Below are 24,125 nucleotides of genomic sequence, written 5' to 3' on the forward strand. Positions count from 1 at the left end.
ATTACACTGGTAAATTAAAACAATAGGACACACACACACACACACACACACACACACACACACAGGCTCCTGCACATCAGAGGGGATATACGCATGAATTATGGATTCCTGCGGACCCTGCCTGATCACAAGTGCACACAAACCAGAACACAGGCAAGGACAAAATCAGCCATGGAGGCTTATGAGGAGACCTGGGAAGAACTGTAGAGGGGCTCGAGCCTTGTGGGGAAGGACAAGGACTCAGGCAAGGCCCTGACATGGTTTGTGTACTCACAGGCTGAAAAGAGGAAAAGACCTCTAGAGATACTTTCCTGATGTCAAATTTAATGGGGCAGGGTAAGAACCAACAGCTCAAAGCTGACACACAGGAAGGCAAAAACCTGTGAGCATCAGTGTGAGCTGAGGAGGGAAGGAGGGAAGGTGTACACATGAGTGTGTGGGAATAGATCCATATTGGGATGTGAGTTATGTGTACACATCTCTGGACAGGAGTGTTCACGTAGATCTGTGTGCACAGACTTGGAGGCAGGAGCAGGAATAGGAGCGAGCATGTGTGTTTGCACATCAGTGGGGACATGGCAGAAGGAGATGTCTGTGTGTGGGTGTTCTTCGAAAATGTTTGTGCACACACCTCCTTATGAATGCAGAACTGTGAGTTACTCTTTGGGTGTGTGCAAGCTCCAGAGTGTGTTTGTGGTACTGTGAACTCGTCTATGTGCAGTGTGAGTTCTTTAATTACTACTTCTCCTACTGAAGGAGCTGCTTTATTCCCAGCAAGACATCAGGGAGGCTCAGGGATGTGATGGAAGTGAGGAGAAGCAATAGCAGTTGAAGTGAGGGCAATCAGGCCCGGAGTGTGCCGGCCTTTTCGCTGTCATTGGCGCTGTCGGTGGGGCGGGCTCGGGGCAGAGGAAGGAGCTGCGGAGCCGCGGCCCGGGAGGGCGGAGCGGCAGCGCCCCCTGCTGGCCCCGGCCGGCCCCGCCCGCGGCGGTTCGTGCCCGGCCGCAGCCCCGGCTCCTCTGGCCGTGGCCCCCAGCGCGCAGTAATACACGGCCGCGTCCCCGCGCCGGGGCCCAGCGAGCCACAGCGCGCTCGACCGCCGATCTGCCGACACCGACAGCCGTCCTGCAATGTCCGGCAGCTCTTTGGACTCCTTCATAGTGAGTGCCAGGAATTCGGGTCCTCGTCCTGGGAGTAGACGGTACCACTGGATCCTATCACTGAGCTGGATCTGGGGATGTGAGCAGGTGATGTTGATGCCGATGCCCTCGGCTGTCTCCAGGAATGGCTCCTGCTGTACCTGGGCTCTGGCCACCGTCACTGCCATGGAGAAAAGAAAAGTCAGTTTTCTTTTACAGAAAATGCCATGCAAGCCGACATGGGAGAAGACGATAGATCAGAGCAAACTTCGATGTGATCTAAAAATAATATATGGAGACATGATTTGTCTGAGAGTGTTTGATTGAGGAGAAGAGCTATGAGAGATGTTTTGAAGGTAAATCAGAAGGAATTGTGAAAAAAAACTTGCTAAGAGGGAGGGATGGATGGATGGATGGATGGATGGATGGATGGATGGATGGATGGATGGATGGATGGATGGATGGATGGATGGATGGATGGATGGATGGATGGATGGATGGATGGATGGATGGATGCATGGATGGATGGATGGATGGATGGATGGATGGATGGATGAAGGGATGCATGGATGCATGGAAGGAAGGAAAAATGGATGGATACCGATATAGAAGGAAAAGCAAACGTGGGAAGCAATGATTTACAGAGGGAAGAAAATATGGCGGCAGAGGAGGCAACAGAGGGTAAGTAAAAACCGAAAAGTAACAGGAGGTTTAGTGAGGAATCTCAAGCTGAGACCGATCTCACATGGCCCACTGAACCGGACGTCTCGCGACCGCCAATCCAACGCACCGAGCAGCAGCGCGGCCAGTGCCGCCAGCCCCGCGCCCCGACACCGCCGCATGCCGCCGCTCCGCCGGCCGAGCCTCGCTGTGGCCCTGAGCCCCGGCTCTGCTGCGGCCGGGCCGCCTCCTCTGGGCCGCCGCCAGCTCCGCCCCTGGGCTGAGCCCTGCGCCGCTGCCGCTCGGGCTCTCGCCGAGTGCTGGCAGGGAACGGAGGGGAGGCGAGCGCGGGGGGTGCGGGGCGGCGCTCGGCTCTCTGCACGTCGGAAGCGGCGGGGTCTGGCTGGGGGGCAGGGGATCGGGCTGGGATGGTGGAGCTCACGATTGACGGTCCCTGTGTTTCCTTCTCTCCCATAATCTGTTCCCTTTGCTGTCATGTGGGGATTCACCAATTGTCCTTCAGGGCACAGGCAGGAGAACGACACACACGGATACAGGACCGGGGCATAAAGTACCATCCTATCTCTCTGTCCATTAAACGAATGTGAGGCAGCTCAGGGGAGAGCAGCTCTGCACTAACCTGTAGTAACCTGTTTGTTTGTCCATGTGTCCGTGTATCTGTGTTTAGAGCAGCTGGAAAAGGATGGTCATGAAGCAGGGACTGAATTTCAGCACTACTTCCCTGGACAGATTTCCTGCAGGCTGGTGCATCATTGTTCAAGTGCACTCGGGCTTCTTCTGAGTCTGGGCTAATGCTGCTCTTTGATGCTCGAGGCAGAGCAGTGGAGAGTGTCTCCAGTTGGATCAATGCATTTCACTGGTCGAGTAACGCAGTAGGACGCACACAGACACACAGACACATACACACATATAGGATCCTGCGCATCCGCGGGATGCGTGCACAAATTTTGCTCTCACATGGATTCTTGTGCACCCTGCTTGAATACAAGTGCACACAAACCAGAACACAAGCAGGGACAAAATCAGCCATAGATGCTGCTGAAGAAACCTGGGAAACACTGCAACAGGGCTCGAGCCTTGTGGGGATGGACATGGCGTCAGAGAAGGCCCTGGCATGGTTTGTGTACTCACAGGCTGACCAGAGGGTGAGATGCCCAGAGAGGCACGATTACTTTCCTGAAGGCAATTTTAACAGGACAGGATCGGAACCAGCAGCCCAATGGCGACACACATGGAGGCAAAACCAGTGACCATCAGGGTGAGCTGAGAAGCGAAGAATGGAGGGCGTGTGTTGGAATAGATCCATGTTGGGATGTGCTTTATGTGTGCACATCTCTGGACAGGAGTGTTCATGTAGATGTGCATGCACAGACTCGGGTGCAGGAGCAGGAATAGGAGCGAGCATGCGTGTTTGCACATCAGTGGGGACATGGCAGAAGGAGAAGTGTCTGTGCCTGGATCTCCTTTGTAAGTTTGTGTGCAAACACCTCCTCATAAATGCAGAGCTATGAGTTACTCGTTGGATGTGTGCAAGATCCAGAGTGTGTGGTACTGCGAACTCGTCTATGGGCAGTAAGAGTTCTTTAATTACTTCTTCTACTCAGGGTGCTTCTTTATTCCCAGCAAGATACCAGGGAGGCTCAGGGATGTGATGGAAGTGAGGAGAAGCAATAGCGGTTGAAGTGAGGGCAATCAGGCCCGGAGTGTGCCGGCCTTTTCGCTGTCATTGGCGCTGTCGGTGGGGCGGGCTCGGGGCAGAGGAAGGAGCTGCGGAGCCGCGGCCCGGGAGGGCGGCGGGCGGAGCGGCAGCGCCCCCTGCTGGCCCCGACCGGCCCCGCCCGCGGCGGTTCGTGCCCGGCCGCAGCCCCGGCTCCTCTGGCCGTGGCCCCCAGCGCGCAGTAATACACGGCCGCGTCCCCGCGCCGGGGCCAAGCGAGCCACAGCGCGCTCGATCGCCGATCCTCCGACACCGACAACTTTCCCGCAATGGCTGGCACATCCTTGGAGCCTCTAGCAGCAACTGCGATGAGTTCGGGTGCTCGTCCTGGGAGCAGACGGTACCACTGGATCCAATCGTTGGTACCGATTTTTCCATGTGAGCAGGTGATGTTGATGCCGGTGCCCTCGATAGTCTCCAGGAATGGCTCCTGCTGTACCTGGGCTCTGGCCACTGCCACTGTCATGGATAAGAGAAGAATCGGTTTTCTTTTGCAAGAAATTACATTCAAGGGTAGATGAGGACGACAGTTTAGTGCGAGCATGGATATGTTCTAAGAATAAAGTAGGGAGACATGATTTGTCTGAGATTGTTTGATTCAGGATGAAAGCCTTTGAGAAATGTTTTAAAGGTTAATCAGAAAGAATTGTGAAAAACAGTCTGGTTGAGAGGGATGGATGGATGGATGGATGGATGGATGGATGGATGGATGGATGGATGGATGGATGGATGGATGGATGGATGGATGGATGGATGGATGGATGGATGGATGGAAAAAAATGTGGAGTACAAAAGGCAAACAGCAAAGGAGTGACTTCACTATGGGAAGAAATTGCAGAGGAGAGACAGAGGGTAAATAAGAATCGAAAAGGAACGGGAGACCAAGAGATGAATCCTGAGATAGGCAGGTCTCACGTAGCCCACTGACCCAAAAGCCACGCGGCTGCAAATGCAACGCACCGAGCAGCAGCGCGGCCAGCGCCGCCAGCCCCGCGCCTCGACACCGCCGCATGCCGCCGCTCCGCCGGCCGAGCCTCGCTGTGGCCCTGAGCCCCGGCTCTGCTGCGGCCGAGCCGCCTCCTCTGGGCCGCCGCCAGCTCCGCCCCGGGGCTGAGCCCTGCGCCGCTGCCGCTCGGGCTCTCGCCGAGTGCTGGCAGGGAACGGAGGGGAGGCGAGCGCGGGGGGTGCGGGGCGGCGCTCGGCTCTCTGCACGTCGGAAGCGGCGGGGCCGGGCTGGGGGGCAGGGGATCGGGCTGGGATGGTGGAGCTCACGATTGACAGTCCCTGGGTTTCCTTCTCTCCCATAGTCATTTCCCTCCCTTTCTCCCTTTGCTGTCATGTGGGGACTCCCGAATTGTCCTTCAGGTCACTGAAATGAAATCCACTCACACGGATACAGGACGTGGGCATGAAGCCCAAGCCTTTCTCTGTGTCCAGGAAACCAATGTGATGCAGCCCCGCGGAGAGCAGCTATGCACTAGCCTGCAGAGACCTGTGTGTCCGTGTGTCCATATATCCAAGTGTCTGTGTTTAGAGAGGCTGGAAAAGGAAGGCTCAAGAAGCAGGGACAGCATTTCAGTGCCTCTTCCCTGAGAAAATCTCCTGCAGGCAGCATTGTCCAATTACACCCAGGCTCCTTCTGAATCTTGGCAAATGCTGCTCTGTGATGCTCAGGGCAGAGCCGTGGAGTGCGTCTACAGTGTGATCAATGCATTTCACTGGTTGAGTAAAGTAGAGGGAAACACACACAACAAAAGCACACAGACAGACAAACACACACACACACACACACACAAGCTCCTGTACATCTGGGTGGATCCATGCACCAGTTTGTGCTCCCAGAGGGATTCCTGCGGACCCTGCCTGAACACAAGTGAACACAAACCAGGAGCACAGGAAAGGACAATCAGCCATGGATGCTGCTGAGATAACCTGGGAAACACTGCAGCAGGGCTGGAGCCTTGTGGGGAAGGATAAGGAGTCAGGGAAGGCCTTGGAGTGGTTTGTGTACTCAAGGGCTGAACAGAAAGTAAGATGTCCAGAGAGACACAAATACTTTCCTGAAGTCAATTTTAACGGGGCAGAGTCGGAACCAGCAGCTAAATAGCGACACACATGGAGGCAAAAACCAGGGACCATGAGGGTGAGCCGAGGAGCAAAGAAGGGAAGGTGTATATGTGAGTGTGTGGGAACAGATCCGTATTGGGATGTGCTCTATGTGTGCACATCTCTGGACAGGAGTGTTCACGTAGATCTGTGTGCACAGACTTGGAGGCAGGAGAGGGAATAGGAGCAAACATGTGTGTCTGCACATCAGTGGGGACATGGCAGAAGGAGAAATGTCTCTGCCTGGGTGTTCTTCAGAAATGTTTGTGCACAACCTCCTCATAAATGCAGAGCTATGAGTTACTCTTTTGGTGTGTGCAAGCTCCAGAATGTGTTTGTGGTACCGTGAACTCGTCTATGTGCAGTATGAGTTCTTTAATTACTTCTCCTACTCAAGGAGCTGCTTTATCCCCAGCAAGGCATCAGGGAGGCTCAGGGATGTGATGGAAGTGAGGAGAAGCAATAGCAGTTGAAGTGAGGGCAATCAGGCCCGGAGTGTGCCGGCCTTTTCGCTGTCATTGGCGCTGTCGGTGGGGCGGGCTCGGGGCAGAGGAAGGAGCTGCGGAGCCGCGGCCCGGGAGGGCGGCGGGCGGAGCGGCAGCGCCCCCTGCTGGCCCCGGCCGGCCCCGCCCGCGGCGGTTCGTGCCCGGCCGCAGCCCCGGCTCCTCTGGCCGTGGCCCCCAGCGCGCAGTAATACACGGCCGCGTCCCCGCGCCGGGGCCCAGCGAGCCACAGCGCGCTCGAACGCCGATCCTGCCGACACCGACAGCTTTCCTGCAATGGCCGGCACATCCTTGGAGCCTCTAGCAGCGAGTGCGAGTAATTCGGGCGCTCGGCCAGGGAGCAGACGGTAGAAATGGATGTAATCTTCGATCTGTTTTCTGGGATGTGAGCAGGTGATGTTGATGCTGGTCCCCTCTGTCGTCTCCAGGGACGGCTCCTGCTGCACCTGGGCTCTGCCTGACGCCACTGCCAAAGACAGAAAAATGAAAAGACTGGAATCCTGCGATGCCCTACTGCACAGCAGAAATGCCACAGAAAGAATCAAGAACCAGGGACAGCATTTCAGTGCCTCTTCCCTGAGAAAATCTCCTGCAGGCAGCATTGTCCAATTACACCCAGGCTCCTTCTGAATCTTGGCAAATGCTGCTCTGTGATGCTCAGGGCAGAGCCGTGGAGTGCGTCTACAGTGTGATCAATGCATTTCACTGGTTGAGTAAAGTAGAGGGAAACACACACAACAAAAGCACACAGACAGACAAACACACACACACACACACACACAAGCTCCTGTACATCTGGGTGGATCCATGCACCAGTTTGTGCTCCCAGAGGGATTCCTGCGGACCCCGCCTGAACACAAGTGAACACAAACCAGGAGCACAGGAAAGGACAATCAGCCATGGATGCTGCTGAGATAACCTGGGAAACACTGCAGCAGGGCTGGAGCCTTGTGGGGAAGGATAAGGAGTCAGGGAAGGCCTTGGAGTGGTTTGTGTACTCAAGGGCTGAACAGAAAGTAAGATGTCCAGAGAGACACAAATACTTTCCTGAAGTCAATTTTAACGGGGCAGAGTCGGAACCAGCAGCTAAATAGCGACACACATGGAGGCAAAAACCAGGGACCATGAGGGTGAGCCGAGGAGCAAAGAAGGGAAGGTGTATATGTGAGTGTGTGGGAACAGATCCGTATTGGGATGTGCTCTATGTGTGCACATCTCTGGACAGGAGTGTTCACGTAGATCTGTGTGCACAGACTTGGAGGCAGGAGAGGGAATAGGAGCAAACATGTGTGTCTGCACATCAGTGGGGACATGGCAGAAGGAGAAATGTCTCTGCCTGGGTGTTCTTCAGAAATGTTTGTGCACAACCTCCTCATAAATGCAGAGCTATGAGTTACTCTTTTGGTGTGTGCAAGCTCCAGAATGTGTTTGTGGTACCGTGAACTCGTCTATGTGCAGTATGAGTTCTTTAATTACTTCTCCTACTCAAGGAGCTGCTTTATCCCCAGCAAGGCATCAGGGAGGCTCAGGGATGTGATGGAAGTGAGGAGAAGCAATAGCAGTTGAAGTGAGGGCAATCAGGCCCGGAGTGTGCCGGCCTTTTCGCTGTCATTGGCGCTGTCGGTGGGGCGGGCTCGGGGCAGAGGAGGAGCTGCGGAGCCGCGGCCCGGGAGGGCGGCGGGCGGAGCGGCAGCGCCCCCTGCTGGCCCCGGCCGGCCCCGCCCGCGGCGGTTCGTGCCCGGCCGCAGCCCCGGCTCCTCTGGCCGTGGCCCCCAGCGCGCAGTAATACACGGCCGCGTCCCCGCGCCGGGGCCCAGCGAGCCACAGCGCGCTCGAACGCCCGTCCTCCGACACCGACAGCTTTCCTGCAATGGCCGGCACATCCTTGGAGCCTCTAGCAGCGAGTGCGAGGAATTCGGGTCCTCGGCCAGGGAGCAGACGGTAGAAATGGATGTAATCTTCGATCGTTTTCTGGGATGTGAGCAGGTGATGTTTGATGCTGGTCCCCTCTGTCGTCTCCAGGACGGCTCCTGCTGCACCTGGGCTCTGCCTGACGCCACTGCAAAGACAGAAAAATGAAAAGACTGGAATCCTGCGATGCCCTACTGCACAGCAGAAATGCCACAGAAAGAATCAAGAACGTTCAGAGAAGATGGAAAAACAGTACCGAGTGATTTAGGATGAACAGGAATGGAAGTGTACTTGTTTGTGGGGAGATGGATGCGTGAATTCCAGGAAGAATGGTGCATTTACGGGAGAATAGGAGGATGTGGGAGAAAGAACAGAATAAAAAGGAAAAAAGTAAGAAGGGGTAAAGACTGTCTTTGTAAGTAATAAACAAAAGGAGGGGTGAATTGCTTGTGCAGGGTTGGATATAGAATAGAATAAGAAGAGAACAGCTCTCGGGCAGAGGTCAGAGAAGAAGCCAGGCAAGACGGCAGCCTCCGATGATTAGCGGGATCCTCCCAACCCAGACTCGGCCTCTTTGCGACTCCACGCACCGAGCAGCAGCGCGGCCAGCGCCGCCAGCCCCGCGCCTCGACACCGCCGCATGCCGCCGCTCCGCCGGCCGAGCCTCGCTGTGGCCCTGAGCCCCGGCTCTGCTGCGGCCGAGCCGCCTCCTCTGGGCCGCCGCCAGCTCCGCCCCGGGGCTGAGCCCTGCGCCGCTGCCGCTCGGGCTCTCGCCGAGTGCTGGCAGGGAACGCAGGGGAGGCGAGCGCGGGGGGTGCGGGGCGGCGCTCGGCTCTCTGCACGTCGGAAGCGGCGGGGCCGGGCTGGGGGGCAGGGGATCGGGCAGGGATTGTGGAGCTCACGATTGACAGTCGCTGGGTTTCCTTCTCTCCCATAATCTGTTTCCTCACATCCTCCATTTGCTCTTATGTGGGGATTCCCGAATTGTCCTTCAGGGCACGGGAGGGAAACCCCCACACACGGATACAGGACGTGGGCATAAAGCCCCAGCCTTTCTCTGTGTCAATAAAACCAATGTGTTGCAGCTCAGTGGAGAGCAGGTGTGCACTGGCCTGGAGAGACCTGTCTGTGTGTCCATGTATCTGTGTGTCTGTATGTGTGTGAGCACTCCTAGCCATGCTGTCGCACTCCCACCATTTCAAAACGGAATCAAATGAAAAATCTAAATTTGGGTGAAACCCTCGTTGTTGTGGCTGGCAACTGGCAGTAGCTAAATGTTTAGAGCAGCTGGAAAAGGAGGGATTAGGAAGCAGGAACGACATTTCGATTCCTCTTCCCTGGACAAATCTCCTGCAGGCTGCGACATCATTTTTCAACTACACCCAGGCTCCTGGTGAGTCTGGAAACCAGGTGAGTCTGAAGCCCCTTCCCTTTCGATTTCTTTTACCAAATTACATTCTTGACAAATGTCTCAGCAGAGGTTGTTTTCTTCTGTGCTGAGTCCACTCCCAAAAGGAATATACTCACCAAAGACAAGGGAATGGCTGAGGTGGTTAACACCGTCTGTGCCTCAGTCTTCAAGAATAGGATTGATTATCATCTGGATACATGGCCTCCTGCTCTGGGAGACAGGGAAGGCAAACAGCATGGAACCCCTGTAATCAAGAGGGAGGAAGGTAAAGATTTGCTTAACCACTTGGTGTTTTACAGGACACTGGGACTGGATGGGGTTGGTGCGAGGGAGATCAGGCAGTTGGGGCAAAAGCTCCTTAAGCCAGCGCTGAGAAGAGGTAATGAGATTGGTGGGTGATTCCAAGCTGGAGCTTCCGTTACCGGTGCCGGTATGGGTTTCGGTGTCAATGCCGGTTTCAATGACGGTGCTCGTGTCGGTGCCGGTGTCCGTGCCGGTCATGATCCCATTGCCGGTGCCGGTTCTGGTGCCGGCAGCGGCCCGGGAGGGCGGCGGGCGGAGCGGCAGCGCCCCCTGCTGGCCCCGGCCGGCCCCGCCCGCGGCGGTTCGTGCCCGGCCGCAGCCCCGGCTCGTCTGGCCGTGGCCGCCAGCGCGCAGTAATACACGGCCGCGTCCCCGCGCCGGGGCCCAGCGAGCCACAGCGCGCTCGAACGCCCGTCCTCCGACACCGACAGCTTTCCCGCAATGTCCGGCACGTCCTTGGAGCCTCTAGCAGCGAGTGCCAGGAATTCGGGTGCTCGGCTCGGCAGCTGACGATAGAAATGGATGTAATCGCCGCTCACTTTTTGCGGGTGTGAACAGGTGATGTTGATGCCGGTGCTCTCGGTGGTCTCCAGGAATGTCTCCTGCTGTACCTGGGCTCTGCCAGACGCCACTGCCGGGGAAACAAAATGGATAAACTTTGAATTCTACACTGCAACTCTGCACAGAACAAATCTAGAAAAAAAAGTCAGGCAAGTACGGAGATGATGGAAAAACAGTACGAGTGGATTGAAAGAAAAGTAGGAATGGGGGTGTCCATTAATCGTTTTTGGAGAGATGAGTGCTTAAATGACAGGAAGAATGAAGCAGTCCCTTCAAAATGGGGTATGTGGAAGAAAGTGCAAAATAAAAAAGAAGAAAAGTTAGAAGGGGTAAGGACTGACTTTGTAAGTAATAATAAAAGAGAGGTGTGGAATGCTTGCGCAGAGTTGGACAGGAGTACAATCAGGAGATTTCTGAAAGACTGTGGGATGGAGAAGAGGAAGGGATGAATGGGAGAACAGCTCTCGAGAAGACGTCTAAAAAGAAGCCAGGCAGGACGGCAGCCTCCGGGGACCTGCGGGATCACCCCAGCCCAGATTCTACTCCTTTGCCACTCTCACGCACCGAGCAGCAGCGCGGCCAGCGCCACCAGCCCCGCGCCCCGATACCGCCGCATGCCGCCGCTCCGCCGGCCGATCCTCGCTGTGGCCCTGAGCCCCGGCTCTGCTGCGGCCGGGCCGCCTCCTCTGGGCCGCCGCCAGCTCCGCCCCGGGGCTGAGCCCTGCGCCGCTGCCGCTCGGGCTCTCGCCGAGTCCTGGCAGGGAACGGAGGGGAGGCGAGCGCGGGGGGTGCGGGGCGGCGCTCGGCTCTCTGCACGTCGGAAGCGGCGGGGCCGGGTTGGGGGACAGGGGATCGGGCTGGGATCTTGGAGATCACGATTGACGGTCCCTGGGTTTCCTTCTCTCCCATAATCTGTTTCCTCACATCCTCCATTTGCTGTTATGTGGGGATTCCCGAATTGTCCTTCAGGGCACTGGAATGAAATCCACACACACGGATACAGGACGTGGGCATAAAGGCTCAGACTTTCTCTGTGTCAACGAAACCAATGTGATGCAGCTGAGGGGAGAGCAGCTGTGCACTGTCCTACAGAGACCTGTCCCTGTGTCCGTGTATCCGTGTGTCTGTGCGTGTGAGCTCTCCCAGCCATGCTGTGGCACTGGAAACATTCCAAATGGAATTAATCTGAAAATCCAAATTTGGGTGAAACCATCCTTATTGGGGCTGGCAATTTGTGGGAACTCAGCGCATCACCTCGGATGCTCTGAGTCCCAGGGAGACCCCTTGGGGGGCTCAGAAGTCCTGGAATGTAGCCAAGGGCACCTGGTGGCTTGATTTTGACCCTTCAAGGGTCGTGCTATCAAAGCATGAGGGTATGGAAGTTTCAGAGGTTTGAATGGTGTAGGGCAGGTGTTTTTATAGAATAGAATATAGGTTTTAGGATTTTGGTACAGGGGGGTCTAATGGAGGCAAGATGGAGGATTCAGGCCCGACCTCGTGGCTTTTCTCCTTCTTCTTGTCATCCATCTTCTCTGTGATGTGTGCATTTTAGATTGGTTCATACTAAAGGTGCACTGTTTAATAAAGGTGATGGGTATTGGAGAAAAATTGTAAATATCACATACGCAATTATCAGTATAAGAATGTGCGACCGCCCTAAAGGGGCAGAGAGTGCTTGTGGCTGCCTTGCTGGTCAGATCTCGGCTGGGCAGAACAAAAACCTTAGAGATAAGCTTTAATAAACAACCCGAAGACTGAACTATAGAGGAGTCCAGACTCGTCTGTTCATCGCGGGCTGCCTGCGAACCGTCCCACGCGAACCACCCCACGCATGTCCGACAGAGACACACAGCCGATCGGACATCTGGCGTCCCTGGGTGGGCTCAGGTGAGCTCAAGAAGGGCTCAGGTGGGCTCGAGACGGGCTCAGGAAGAGCACAGGAGGAACACAGCCTGAGCCAGGCGGGCAGCTCCCACAGCTGGACTCGTTCCCGGGAGTACGCTGATATCTCCCGGAGAAAGCAGCGTCTGCAGACGGAGAAAGCAGCAGCCACTGAACAGCAGCAGCCACTGAGACCATCAACAATCATCGCACTCCTCTTCCACCGAAGGAGACTCGTACCAGGACAGCCCGGACCGGAATCAGAAAGGCGCCTCTGATCCCATCTCCTGCGGACTGCTGGACAGGACCAGGAGCCTTCGGACTGCCCCGACGACACAAATTCGGTGAGAAGGTTCAGATTTAAAACATCAATCACTATGGGAGGCACATACACTAAGGAGCAATTAGAAATCTTAGCGGCCTTACAAGGCTTGGCACAGATGCACACAAAGGGAATTCCCAAGAAACATCTTAAAGATTTATTACTGTGGGTCAGACTTAATTACCCGCATTCAGAGACCCGGTTGTTATTTGAAGTGGGTTTCTGGCAGGAGGTCAACAGGCACATATATTTGCTAGCAACAGAAAAGGATGAGGCAGCCTTGAAGTTATTATCTCCAGCAAGGATTATGTTGGAGGCAATTTCGGCTGAAGCTAGAAGCGCAGCCGGGCAGTTAGGTGATAAAAACCCCGGAAAGAAAAGGGGGGGTCAGGGCACGGGACAGAGACTAACTCTGGTCTCAGATAGCCCGGGAAAAACTGTCCCCGAAGAAGAGGAGGGACAGGAAAAATTAGAACTGCCTTCACTTCCAATTCCCCGAAAACCCAAGAAAACCCCAAAGCGTCCTGAGACCCCAGAGAATTTAGGAGACTCAGACACCGAGTCAGACACGAGTCCTGTCCCAGAGCCAGGCGATCCTGTTGGGGGGGAAATTCCCGAGTTACAGGAGCCGAGGGCGGAAAAGACAGGAGGGGACGTGGAGTCGCGAACGGGGGTGGAGGGGAGCGGGACCGGCACGGAGGCACCGAGCCGCGGCGACCGTGATTGCGCAATAGGGGCGGCGGCGGAGGCGGCGGCGGCAGCGGTTCCAGGCGGGGAAGGAGGATTTGTGAGGGCAGGGGGGCATAGCACGGGTGGTACGGGTGCCGTGCCGGAAGCGGCAGCTCAGATGATACGCGCGGGGCGGGAAGAGTGCGCGGGACCGGGGGCGCGCGGGATTTCCGGGAAGGGCGGAAGCTCCACTGCGTCCATCTCAGATACGGGCAGTAAAGCGGGCGGAGCCTCCGAGACCCAGGCGGGGCCCGGCGGGAGGCGCAAGAAACGCATGACAATGACATCACAACACCCGGAAACAGGGATGCGGCGTTCTACCCGGATCGCAGCGCGCACGCGGGCCAAAGCGCGGGGCGAGCTTGTCGCGAGGAGGCGGGGCGTGAATACGACGTCAGAGGCGGGAGACCGAGGGGGAGGCATCGGAGACGGAGCGGGGCGGAGACAGTGACGTCAGCTCAGGGGAGACGGGGGGCGTTCCCGGGGCCGCGCGAGCACGGGGGGTGCGGGCGGAGCGCGGCAGGGGGAGGGTCCCGCCCCCGGTGGCATCTCGGACGAGGAGGGGGTGTGGCCACAGCTCCAGTTCCCGGGGCTCCACCCCTTCCCCGGTCCCGATCCCCATGGCTCCGATCCCTGAAAGGCAGGCTTCACCCCCCCCAGGGGGACGTGCAGGTATTCAGCCTACATTGGCAGCCCAAGAAAAAACCGTGCGAACCCAATCTCGTAGCAGGTCTGCAACAATGCAGCAATTCTTTCCTACAATATATAAAGGGAAAGGTGCAGAGAAAAAAGCAATGTTACCAGAGCAGATGGATTACCCATCGACCTCGGAGTTTCGAGGGTTTGAAAATACGCCATATGGAGCGGATCAACAGGGGGATGATGTGATACAAATCACAGCATCGCAAGGCATTCCTGCATGGATGTTTTCAGCAGCAGAGGCAGCGAAAAGCTTTGTGCATTCACTCAATACAGCAAAAAAAACAATCACGAAGATCTCAAATCTCCTTTTTACATATAGGGGCAAAGCCAAAACCCTCGTTTCAGATGCAAAACGTGAAGGAAAAAAAAAAAAAAAAAAAAAAAAAAAAATTGTCCAAAATCAGAGAAAAGTGAGAAAGCACCAGGCTTTTGCCCAAGATACAGGAAAAAGGAAGGGAAAATCAATGCAAATCAGTGTTGTTCTAAATATGATGTAGATGGAAATCTTCTGTTTTGAAAATGCCTCTCAGGGAGAGAGATGGTACCATATAAAGATAGAAGCATTAGTAAGGATTCAATTACTTGAAGTTCTCTGAAGACAGAGCATTGAGAAACATTATTCAGATCCTATCTGTGGGGTCATCAGCTGATTCTCCAATGGTTCGAGTTTTAGGGATTGTTGTCATTGAGTTTGGTAACCTTTGTTAGATTTTATAGGTAAGACTGATAAATAAGGATTGCTGTTAATGTTATATGAATACTTTAAAAAGGTTGTCTTAACTCCTTCTAATACTTCCTGTTGATAAGTTGATTATATAATGAGAATCTCAGAATTTGTGATAAGAATTATTATCAGGGTATTGTAGTGTTTATAGCCAGTCAGTGTTTTACTATCTCTTTTGGGTGAAGCCACATGTCTCTTCAGAATCTTGTCCTTATTTCCTAACTACTCACAGGTTTTTGGATTTCTTTTAAATCCAGATTGCCTCTCTTGTGGTTTTCTTCATTTATTGTTTCTTCAGTTATTACAGAGGTACCTCAGCCAAGATTTCAAGAAGTCTACTGTGTTTGAAGATTTCCATCCCAACAGAAGTTTCAGAGGGATCCAATTATTAAATGGTTTGATAGATCTTTAATCCTAAGGTTTCTTATTCATAATTGCTGTTTTTAAGAGTCTCATTTTAAGAATGTGCTAAGTGATATCCATCATTTAGAGTTCAGGCTCTGGCCAAGTCCTAGCTCTACTTGAATGGAGTGATTGACAATCAGCCCAGATGTTTTCTGCATCAAAAAGTATTCAAGTCCTTTTGGCTTGGCAATTTGACCGTCTATGATAGCTGAACCTGTTTTCAGAGAGAGTTTGGAGAAACATGAATCCGGACATGGATTCTCCAGTTCTCTGCTGTTGTAAGGTTCATCAGCTGTCGCAGATCCTGGGATGACAGTTCAGTGTTGTAGTGTTTGACAATTGTATGATTGCAGATGTGTTATTGGTTATGTGTATTATCTAATTGATCTCTAATTGCTGTCATTTTACATTTCCCTATGCAATTGCATAGAGACTGAAACGGAGTTGATCAATGTTTTATTTTCATATCAGGACCCATTCTTCACCTCCAAGATTTTGAGAAAATCCTCCAGTCTCTTCGGGGACGTGGATTTGTTTGTGTTTTAGCAGGTACAAAAGTCCAGGTGAACCCCAGTGAAGAATGTGAAACTCCATCCAGTGCAAGACAATGTTGACAAGAAGCGCAGGCAAGAAAACGCTGGCCATTCCATAAGCAGAAAAGAAGATGTACAGATGTGGACTGCACAGAGATTCCAACCCTTGTGCTTTGCCCATAGAAGGCTGTGGACTTTGGGTCACTTCATGGGTGTGGGAATCAGTGGTGTTGTAAAATTGTTGTTAGATGATAGCTTGTTATACTTTTGTAAGGCTTTTAGTTCTCTTGTTCATTATGCCATGTGTTCTTCTGTGTGTACGACGTGCAATGAGTCAAGTTACCAGACAAGTGCTTTTTGTGCAAAGAGAGGGGGGAGATGTGGGAACTCAGCGCATCACCTCGGATGCTCTGAGTCCCAGGGAGACCCCTTGGGGGGCTCAGAAGTCCTGGAATGTAGCCAAGGCACCTGGTGGCTTGATTTTGACCCTTCAAGGGTCGTGCTATCAAAGCATGAGGATATGGAAGTTTCAGAGGTTTGAATGGTGTAGGGCAGGTGTTTTTATAGAATAGAATATAGGTTTTAAGATTTTGGTACAGGGGGGTCTAATGGAGGCAAGATGGAGGATTCAGGCCCGACCTCGTGGCTTTTCTCCTTCTTCTTGTCATCCATCTTCTCTGTGATGTGTGCATTTTAGATTGGTTCATACTAAAGGTGCACTGTTTAATAAAGGTGATGGGTATTGGAGAAAAATTGTAAATATCACATACGCAATTATCAGTATAAGAATGTACGACCGCCCTAAAGGGGCAGAGAGTGCTTGTGGCTGCCTTGCTGGTCAGATCTCGGCTGGGCAGAACAAAAACCTTAGAGATAAGCTTAATAAACAACCGAAGACCGAACTATAGAGGAGTCCAGACTCGTCTGTTCATCGCGGGCTGCCTGCGAACCATCCCACGCGAACCACCCCACGCATGTCCGACAGAGACACACAGCCGATCGGACAGCAATTGGCAGTAGCTGTGTGCGAGATTTAGAGCAAATGGAAAAGGAGGGATTAGGAAGCAGGGACGGCATTTCAGTTCCTTTTCCCTGGACAAATCTCCTGCAGACTGCTGCGTCATTCTTCAACTGAATCAAGGCTCCTTCTGTGTCTGGAAACCAGGTGAGACTGAAGCCCCTTCCCTTTGTATTTCTCTTACAGAATTACATACTTGACAAATGTCTCAGCAGAGGTTGTTTTCTTCTGTGCTGAGTCCACTCCCAAAAGGAATATACTCACCAAAGACAAGGGAATGGCTGAGGTGGTTAACACTTTCTGTGCCTCAGTCTTCAAGAGTAGGATTGATTATCAGCATGACGCCTGGCCTCCTGCTCTGGGAGACAGGGAATTCATGCGATATGGAACCCCTGTAATCAAGAGGGAGGAAGGTAAAGATTTGCTTCACCACTTAGAGGCTCCCAAGACTTTGGAATTGGATGGGATTGGTGCTAGGGGGATCAGGCAATTCGAACAAAAGTTCAAAAAGCAAGTGCTGAGAAGAAGGGCTGAGGGAGGTCGGTGACTCCAAGGTGTAATTGCCGCTGTCGCTGCAGGTGAGAGTGTCAGTATCAATGCCGGTGTCAATGACGGTGCTGGTTTCGGTTCCAGGGTCACTGTCGTTCATGGTCCCATTGCCGGCGCCGGTGTCGGTTCCGGTGCCGGCAGAGCCCCGGCACCCCGGGCCGAGCGGGGCAAAGGCGGCCCGGCGGGCGGAGCGGCAGCGCCCCCTGCTGGCCCCGGCCGGCCCCGCCCGCGGCGGTTCGTGCCCGGCCGCAGCCCCGGCTCCTCTGGCCGTGGCCCCCAGCACGCAGTAATACACGGCCGCGTCCCCGCGCCGGGGCCCAGCGAGCCACAGCGCGCTCGATCGCCGATCTGCCGACACCAACAGTTGTCCTGCACTTCCCGGCAGCTCTTTGGTCTCTTTCATAGTGAGTGCGAGGAGTTCGGGTGCTCGTCCTGCTAGCAGACGGTACCACTGGATCCAATCGCCAATCTGAATTTGTTGATGTGAGCAGGTGATGTTGATGCCAGTGCTCTCGGTGGTCTGCAGGAATGGCTCCTGCTGTATCTGGGCTCTGGCCATACCAGCTGTCATTGAGAAAAAAAAGAAACAATTTTCTTTTACAGAAGATTTCATGCAAGTGTAGTATGGTAAGGACAACTGTTCAGAATAAACTTGTATGTGTTCTAAGAATAAAGTATGGAGACATGGTTTGTCTGAGGACCTTTGAATCACAATAAGGACCTATAAGGGATGTTTTGAAGGTAAATACTAAGGAATTGTGAAAAAAAGACTGGCTGAGAGGGATAGAAGGATGAATGGATGGATGGATGGATGGATGGATGGACGGACGGACGGACGGACGGACGGACACCGATAGAGCAGACAAAAGGCAACGTGTGATGCAATGATTTTACAGAGGAAAGAAAATATGAGGGGAGAGGAGAGGACAGAGGATAAACAATAAGCGAAAAGGAACAGGAGGGTAAGAGGTGAATTCTGAGCTGGGTCCTATCTCATAACGCAACGCACCGAGCAGCAGTGCGGCCAGCGCCGTCAGCCCCGCGCCCTGACACCGCCGCATGCCGCCGCTCCGCCGGCCGAGCCTCACTGTGGCCCTGAGCCCCGGCTCTGCTGCGGCCGGGCCGCCTCCTCTGGGCCGCCGCCAGCTCCGCCCCGGGGCTGAGCCCTGCGCCGCTGCCGCTCGGGCTCTCGCCGAGTGCTGGCAGGGAACGGAGGGGAGGCGAGCCGCGGGGGGTGCGGAGCGGAGCTCGGCTCGCTGCACGTCGGAAGCGGCGGGGCCGGGCTGGGGGGCAGAGGATCGGGCTGGGATCGTGGAGCTCAGGATTGACAGTCCCTGGGTTTCCTTCACTCCCGTAATCTGTTCCCTCCCTTTCTCCCTTTGCTGTCGTGTGGGGATTCCCGAATTGTCCTTCAGGGCACTGGAAAGAGATCCACACACACGGATACATGACGTGGGCATAAAGCCCCAGCCTTTCTCCTTGTCCATGAAATGAATGTGATGCCGCTCAGGGGAGATCAGCTGTGCACTGGCATGGAGGGACCTGTCTGTGTATCCATGTGTCCATGTGTCTATGTCTCTATGTTTAGAGCAGCTGGAAAAGGAGGGCTCAGGGAGCAGGGACGGCATTTCAATTCCTCTTCCCTGGACAAATCTCCTGCAGACTGCTGCGTCATTCTTCAACTGAATCAAGGCTCCTTCTGTGTCTGGAAACCAGGTGAGACTGAAGCCCCTTCCCTTTGTATTTCTCTTACAGAATTACATACTTGACAAATGTCTCAGCAGAGGTTGTTTTCTTCTGTGCTGAGTCCACTCTCACGGGGAATATACTCACCAAAGACAAGGGAATGGCTGAGGTGATTAGCACCTTCTGTGCCTCAGTCTTCAAGAGTAGGATTGATTATCAGCATGACGCCTGGCCTTCCGCTCTGGGAGACAGGGAATTCATGCGATATGGAACCCCAGTAATCAAGAGGGAGGAAGGTAAAGATTTGCTTAAGCACTTAGAGGCTCCCAAGACTTTGGGATTGGATGGGATTGGTGCTAGGGGGGATCAGGCAATTCGGACAAAAGCTCAATAAGCAAGTACTGAGAAGAGGGGCCGAGGGAGGTCGGAGACTCACGACAGGAGCTGCCAATGACGGTGGCGGTGGCGGTGCCTGTCCCATTGCTGTTGTCGGTACCGTCGTTTGTATCAGGTCAATGCTGGTGCCGGTGTCGGTCATGGTACCATAGGCGGTGCCCGTGTCGGTTCTGCCGGCAGAGCCCCGGGAGCCCGGCGGGCGGAGCGGCAGCGCCCCCTGCTGGCCCCGGACTGCCACGCCCGCGGCGGTTCGTGCCCGGCCGCAGCCCCGGCTCCTCTGGCCGTGGCGCCCAGCGCGCAGTAATACACGGCCGCGTCCCCGCGCCGGGGCCCAGCGAGCCACAGCGCGCTCGATCGCCGATCTGCCGACACCGTCAGACGCCCTTTAGGGGCTCGCACCTCCTTGGCCGCTTTAGCAGTGACTGCGATGAGTTCGGGGCTTTGGCCCTGACGCTGACGGTAGTAGTGGATGAAATCGCCAGTTTTGATATTGGGGTGTGAGCACTTGATGCTGATGCTGGTGCCCTCGACGATCTCCAGGAATGGCTCCTGCTGCACTTGGCCTCTGACCGCAGCCACTGCCAGGGAGACAAAAGGAACAAACTTCAACTTCTACTTTCCACCCAGCTCTTCCTCCCAATCCCCAGAGCAAAGCCCGCAGAAGGAGTCAGAAACACAGAGAGATAGATGAGGAGGCAAACAATTTCCAGAGGACCTTAAGATATGCAAGAATGGATGCGTCTATGAATTGTTTGTGGAGAGATGACTAAGTGAATGACAGAATGATTTGGAGAGTCGCTGGAGAATGGGAGGATGTGGGAGAATGCAACAAAAGCGAAGAAGAATATTAGAGGGGGTAAGGACTGGTTTCATGAATTATAAAAAAGGAATGTTTGTGCAGGTTTTGTCGTAGAATAGAAGTTTAGGATTGATTAGAGGGAGGGATGAAGGGGAGAAGAGCTCTCGGGAAGAGCTCAGTGAAGAGACAGTAGGACGGCAGCGTCCGAGGACTTGCGGGATCACCCCATGCCCAGACCGCGGCCCCTCTGCCGCCACCTCCGCGCACCGAGCAGCAGCGCGGCCAGCGCCGCCAGCCCCGCGCCCCGACACCGCCGCATGCCGCCGCTCCGCCGGCCGAGCCTCGCTGTGGCCCTGAGCCCCGGCTCTGCTGCGGCCGGGCCGCCTCCTCTGGGCCGCCGCCAGCTCCGCCCCGGCCGGCCTCAGGCCCCGCCTCTCACGGCACCAGCACAACGAGCGGCACAACGAGCGACACAAGGACCTTTGGCATGGCCAGGGACAAGAGACAGCTCTGTCCCACCGCACACACCAGCGACACGGCGTGGCGAGCAGATCCATCCTGCACACACCTGCAGCGGGCAGCTGCCGGCCCCGCTCAGCCGCTCTCAGGCTGTTTGTGAGCCTGGGCAGCTGCTGCTCTCTGCTGTTCAGGGCCAGGACAGTGCTCGGTGTCCCTGGCATGGTCAGGACATTCCCTCCCGATCAGGGACACACACGGACAGACACAGGGCCGTTCTCTCCACTGGGGAGCCACAGACAAATCCGTGCTTCACGTGTGTCCATGCAAACGGGGATGCTCCAAGGGCACCCAAGGCAGGAACACACAACCAGCCCTGGGCTCTGCTGAGGACACGTGGGGCCAAAAGCAGCAGGGCTCTAGTGTGGATGGACAAGGTTGCTGGCAAGCACATGGTATATTATTCTTTACTTACAGACAGCACAATAGGATGGAAATGAGTCCAAGTAGTCCAAAATAGTTTCCAAAGGGTAGTGTCAGGATGGACATCATGAAAACCATTGACCACACAATTGGATGCAAATTCTGGTGAGCACTGGGGTGCCATCAGGGTCCTTCCCCAAGCTCAGCCTTGCACTGACTCATCCCCTCCCTGCCCTGGGTTGTTGCACAGCTGAGGAAGCTCTCTGCACCAGGGTGTCTTGCACAGCACAGAGGTACAAGGCACTGTCAGAGAGCTCCACTTCCTCCAGCTTCAGGACACTGGATTTGCTTGTGGTGTTCAGGTATGTGGTGATTCGGCCACTGGGCCTGGGGCCACTCCCTGCTTGATAGGAGATGAGCTGTGGGGCTTGGCCTTTCCTCAGCTGGTACCAGAGCAAGGCATTAAAAGTACTGCCGTGGTATTTGCAGGTGGTGTGGAAGGGCTGTCCCTGCTTCACCGTGACTGGTCCATCTTCCTGGGTGACCGTGTCCTGCCCCCTGGTGCCTGGAAGAAAGCGATGGTGAGCAGCTCCACAGGGAAAGACAATGGGAAACAAATGGAAGTGCATGGAAAGGCCCTGGTGGAGAAAACTCCCTGCCTTGTAGCAGAGTCCTGAGAGATTTTGGGCAGGAGTTTGGAGCTCTCTACTCTGCATCACCAAAAGGAGATATCGTTGTGTCCCTGCTCCTGCTCCCTCTGCCTAAAGGACCAGGGAACAGCCTGTCATGCCTGAACTGTGTGTGCTGGAACAAGAAGCACTCCAACTTCCTTGACATGCCCAGCGAGGTACAGCAGAAAGGTTCATTCCGTTTTGCCCATCCATGTCACACCTGAAAGCTCCTGAGTACACACAAAGCTGAGCTTGGAAAGAGGGAGCCCTGGTTGTGTCCAGCCCAGAGAACAGTGGAAGCTGTGGCAGAGCTGTGTCAGCCTGGAGGCAGACCAGCGGGATCAACCCCATCCCTTGTTAATGTTTGTGAAGTGAGAACCTTGAGGCTCCTGGGCAGGATTTTACAGTTTCTGGGAATTTACATTAAAATGGGAAGAATGTGGGACTGTATCTCAGACAGCTGAGATCTCCTGATGTGACTGCAGGAAGATCAAAAGAGTGAAGCAGAGGGAGATGGATTTACGGGGAGAGAAAATACAGAGAAGGGGTCTGAGGTTTCTCTCCCTTCCCTTTTCCTTTACAAATCGAAGAACCTCTTGGGCAAACACAACACCACAAATAGAAGTATATTTCCTTCAGTCTTTTCCCTCTGTTCACCGTATTTCCCCAAAACGGTCTTCAGTGGGCTACTGAGGTTTTTCTCTGGGCAGCAAGAAGAAGAGGGGAGGAAGGATGCCTTAGGGAAGAGGCAGGACTTACCCAGGAGCTGGCCTAGGAAGACGGTGAGGATGAGATATGCCAGGTGCATGCCGAGAGCAAGCTGCTGAGTGACCAAGCGTTTGCTGAGTGAGGCAGAGGCAGAAAGCACGTCCCAGCCCCGAGAGAGAACAGAGCTGCCGGTGTCCCAGCCCCGAGAGAGAACAGAGCTGCCGGAGTCCCAGCCCCGAGAGAGAACAGAGCTGCCGGGGTCCCAGCCCCGAGAGAGAACGGAGCTGCCGGAAACGACTCTCGGCGGGAGCAAAGGGAGCGGCGGCGGGAGCAGACAGAGCCAGGAGCTGTCCTTGCCGCGTCTCAAATGCTCCCTGTGCGTTTCTGGCTCCTCCAGCAGCAGCCCCCGAGGCTCCCTCAGCCATTGGCACTGGGAGCATCCCGTGCCCTTGGGCCTCAGTGTTGGGAAGGGGCGGTTCCCACTCAGCTCGCAGTGCAGTCCTCACCTCCGCAGCTGCAATGGCCAGCTCTGCTGCACACCCAGGAATGGGCACATGAGAGCTCAGGGGCTTCTCTCCCGCTGAGGTTTCTCACCCTCCCGAGTTGTCCTCAGCTCTCTGCTGTCTCTGCTAATCTCCAAATCCAGATGGCCTTTGGAGACCCCCATGGCTGGGGACTGCACAGCCTCACAAGCATTCCCTGGTGGGTGCTCCCTAATTCCACATGACCCCCTCAAACCTCCATTATTCTCATGTTCCTCTTGTCTCTTCTTGTCACTGACAAAGCTCAGCCCAGGCCAATTCACAGCAGTTTCCTAATGGCCCATCAATTAGAAGCTTGAGAGCTCTAAGCTCTCTCTTTCTCCCCTTATCCCCTACTGTCACATTGGTATCATTGTGTACTTTGTTCATCACTTTCCCTTTTCCTTGTTCTTCCCTAGGAAAGGGATATGGACGTGATGTGATCCTTAGAGAAGGAGACACTCTCTCCTTTCTCATGCCCTGAAGGTGGCCACTGCTGAACTTTATCAGCCCAAGGAGTTCATGAAGTTACTGAAATGCTCCTGTTCCCAAAGGAAAGGGAGACTCTAGAGCAAGTCTCTTGAGGGAAACATCATGTGAAGTTCAGTCTTCCAAGCGTCTCCCAGCAACACTTGCAGCATCGCTAAACCCGGGTATTTGTTCTTCTGGATGCTTGACAGGGAAATAAACTGACAGGGTCCTCAGGGAATTTGAAATGCTGCTCTCCTCCACAAATTTATTGTTTTCCCTCACAGATGTTCTAGTATTTCAGGAAGATGCTGAATGCACATCCATGGATATTTGGGGACACCTGAGGAATAGAAGAAAATGTAAAGAAGTGAGTTCCAAACTCGGGTGGGATTGAAAGTACACCTGTGCTACCCATCCCTGAGACAATGCTGCTTCTATTGACTTTGCAGGATGGAACTGAGACATTTTTGCAGAGACAGGGATGGAGATTCCTCTGTCGCCGCGGAAAGCCTCATTGCAAACCCTCTCACACCATGGCCTCTAGAGGAAACAAAACTCTATGCATTGGCCCCTGCGTGCCTGTCAGTGCAGCTACTTTGTCATCTCCCAGCCCTGGTGCTCTCAAGGAGCAGCTCTGTGCTTTGCAAAGCACGCTGAGAGCAGCAGCAGCAGCCGTGGCCGGAGAGCGAGAGGCGCTGGCAGAGGGGCAGCCCGCAGCAGTTCGGTGTGAGGCAGAGTTGGGCTCTGGAGCGAGAGGAGGCCAGGCTGTGTGTGGGGACTGTGTGAGCGCAGGTTGCGG

At 54.5% G+C, this 24,125-nt stretch overlaps 2 gene segments (V, D, J or C); both read right to left on the minus strand.

The window, feature by feature from the left end:
* Window positions 1–9,755: 9,755 nt before the first annotated feature.
* Window positions 9,756–11,223, minus strand: LOC127060846 (T cell receptor alpha variable 26-2-like). The segment is given in 2 exon segments: window positions 9,756–10,402; window positions 10,897–11,223. Coding segments are annotated over 2 exon segments (529 nt in total).
* A 9,447-nt stretch (window positions 11,224–20,670) lies between these two features.
* LOC115484750 (T cell receptor alpha variable 1-2-like) lies at window positions 20,671–22,903 on the minus strand. The segment is given in 2 exon segments: window positions 20,671–21,520; window positions 22,386–22,903. Coding segments are annotated over 2 exon segments (396 nt in total).
* Between the last annotated feature and the right edge of the window lie 1,222 nt (window positions 22,904–24,125).

The sequence above is a fragment of the Serinus canaria genome, chromosome 27 (genome assembly GCF_022539315.1).
Source record: "Serinus canaria isolate serCan28SL12 chromosome 27, serCan2020, whole genome shotgun sequence".
NCBI classification, from domain to species: Eukaryota; Metazoa; Chordata; class Aves; order Passeriformes; family Fringillidae; genus Serinus; species Serinus canaria.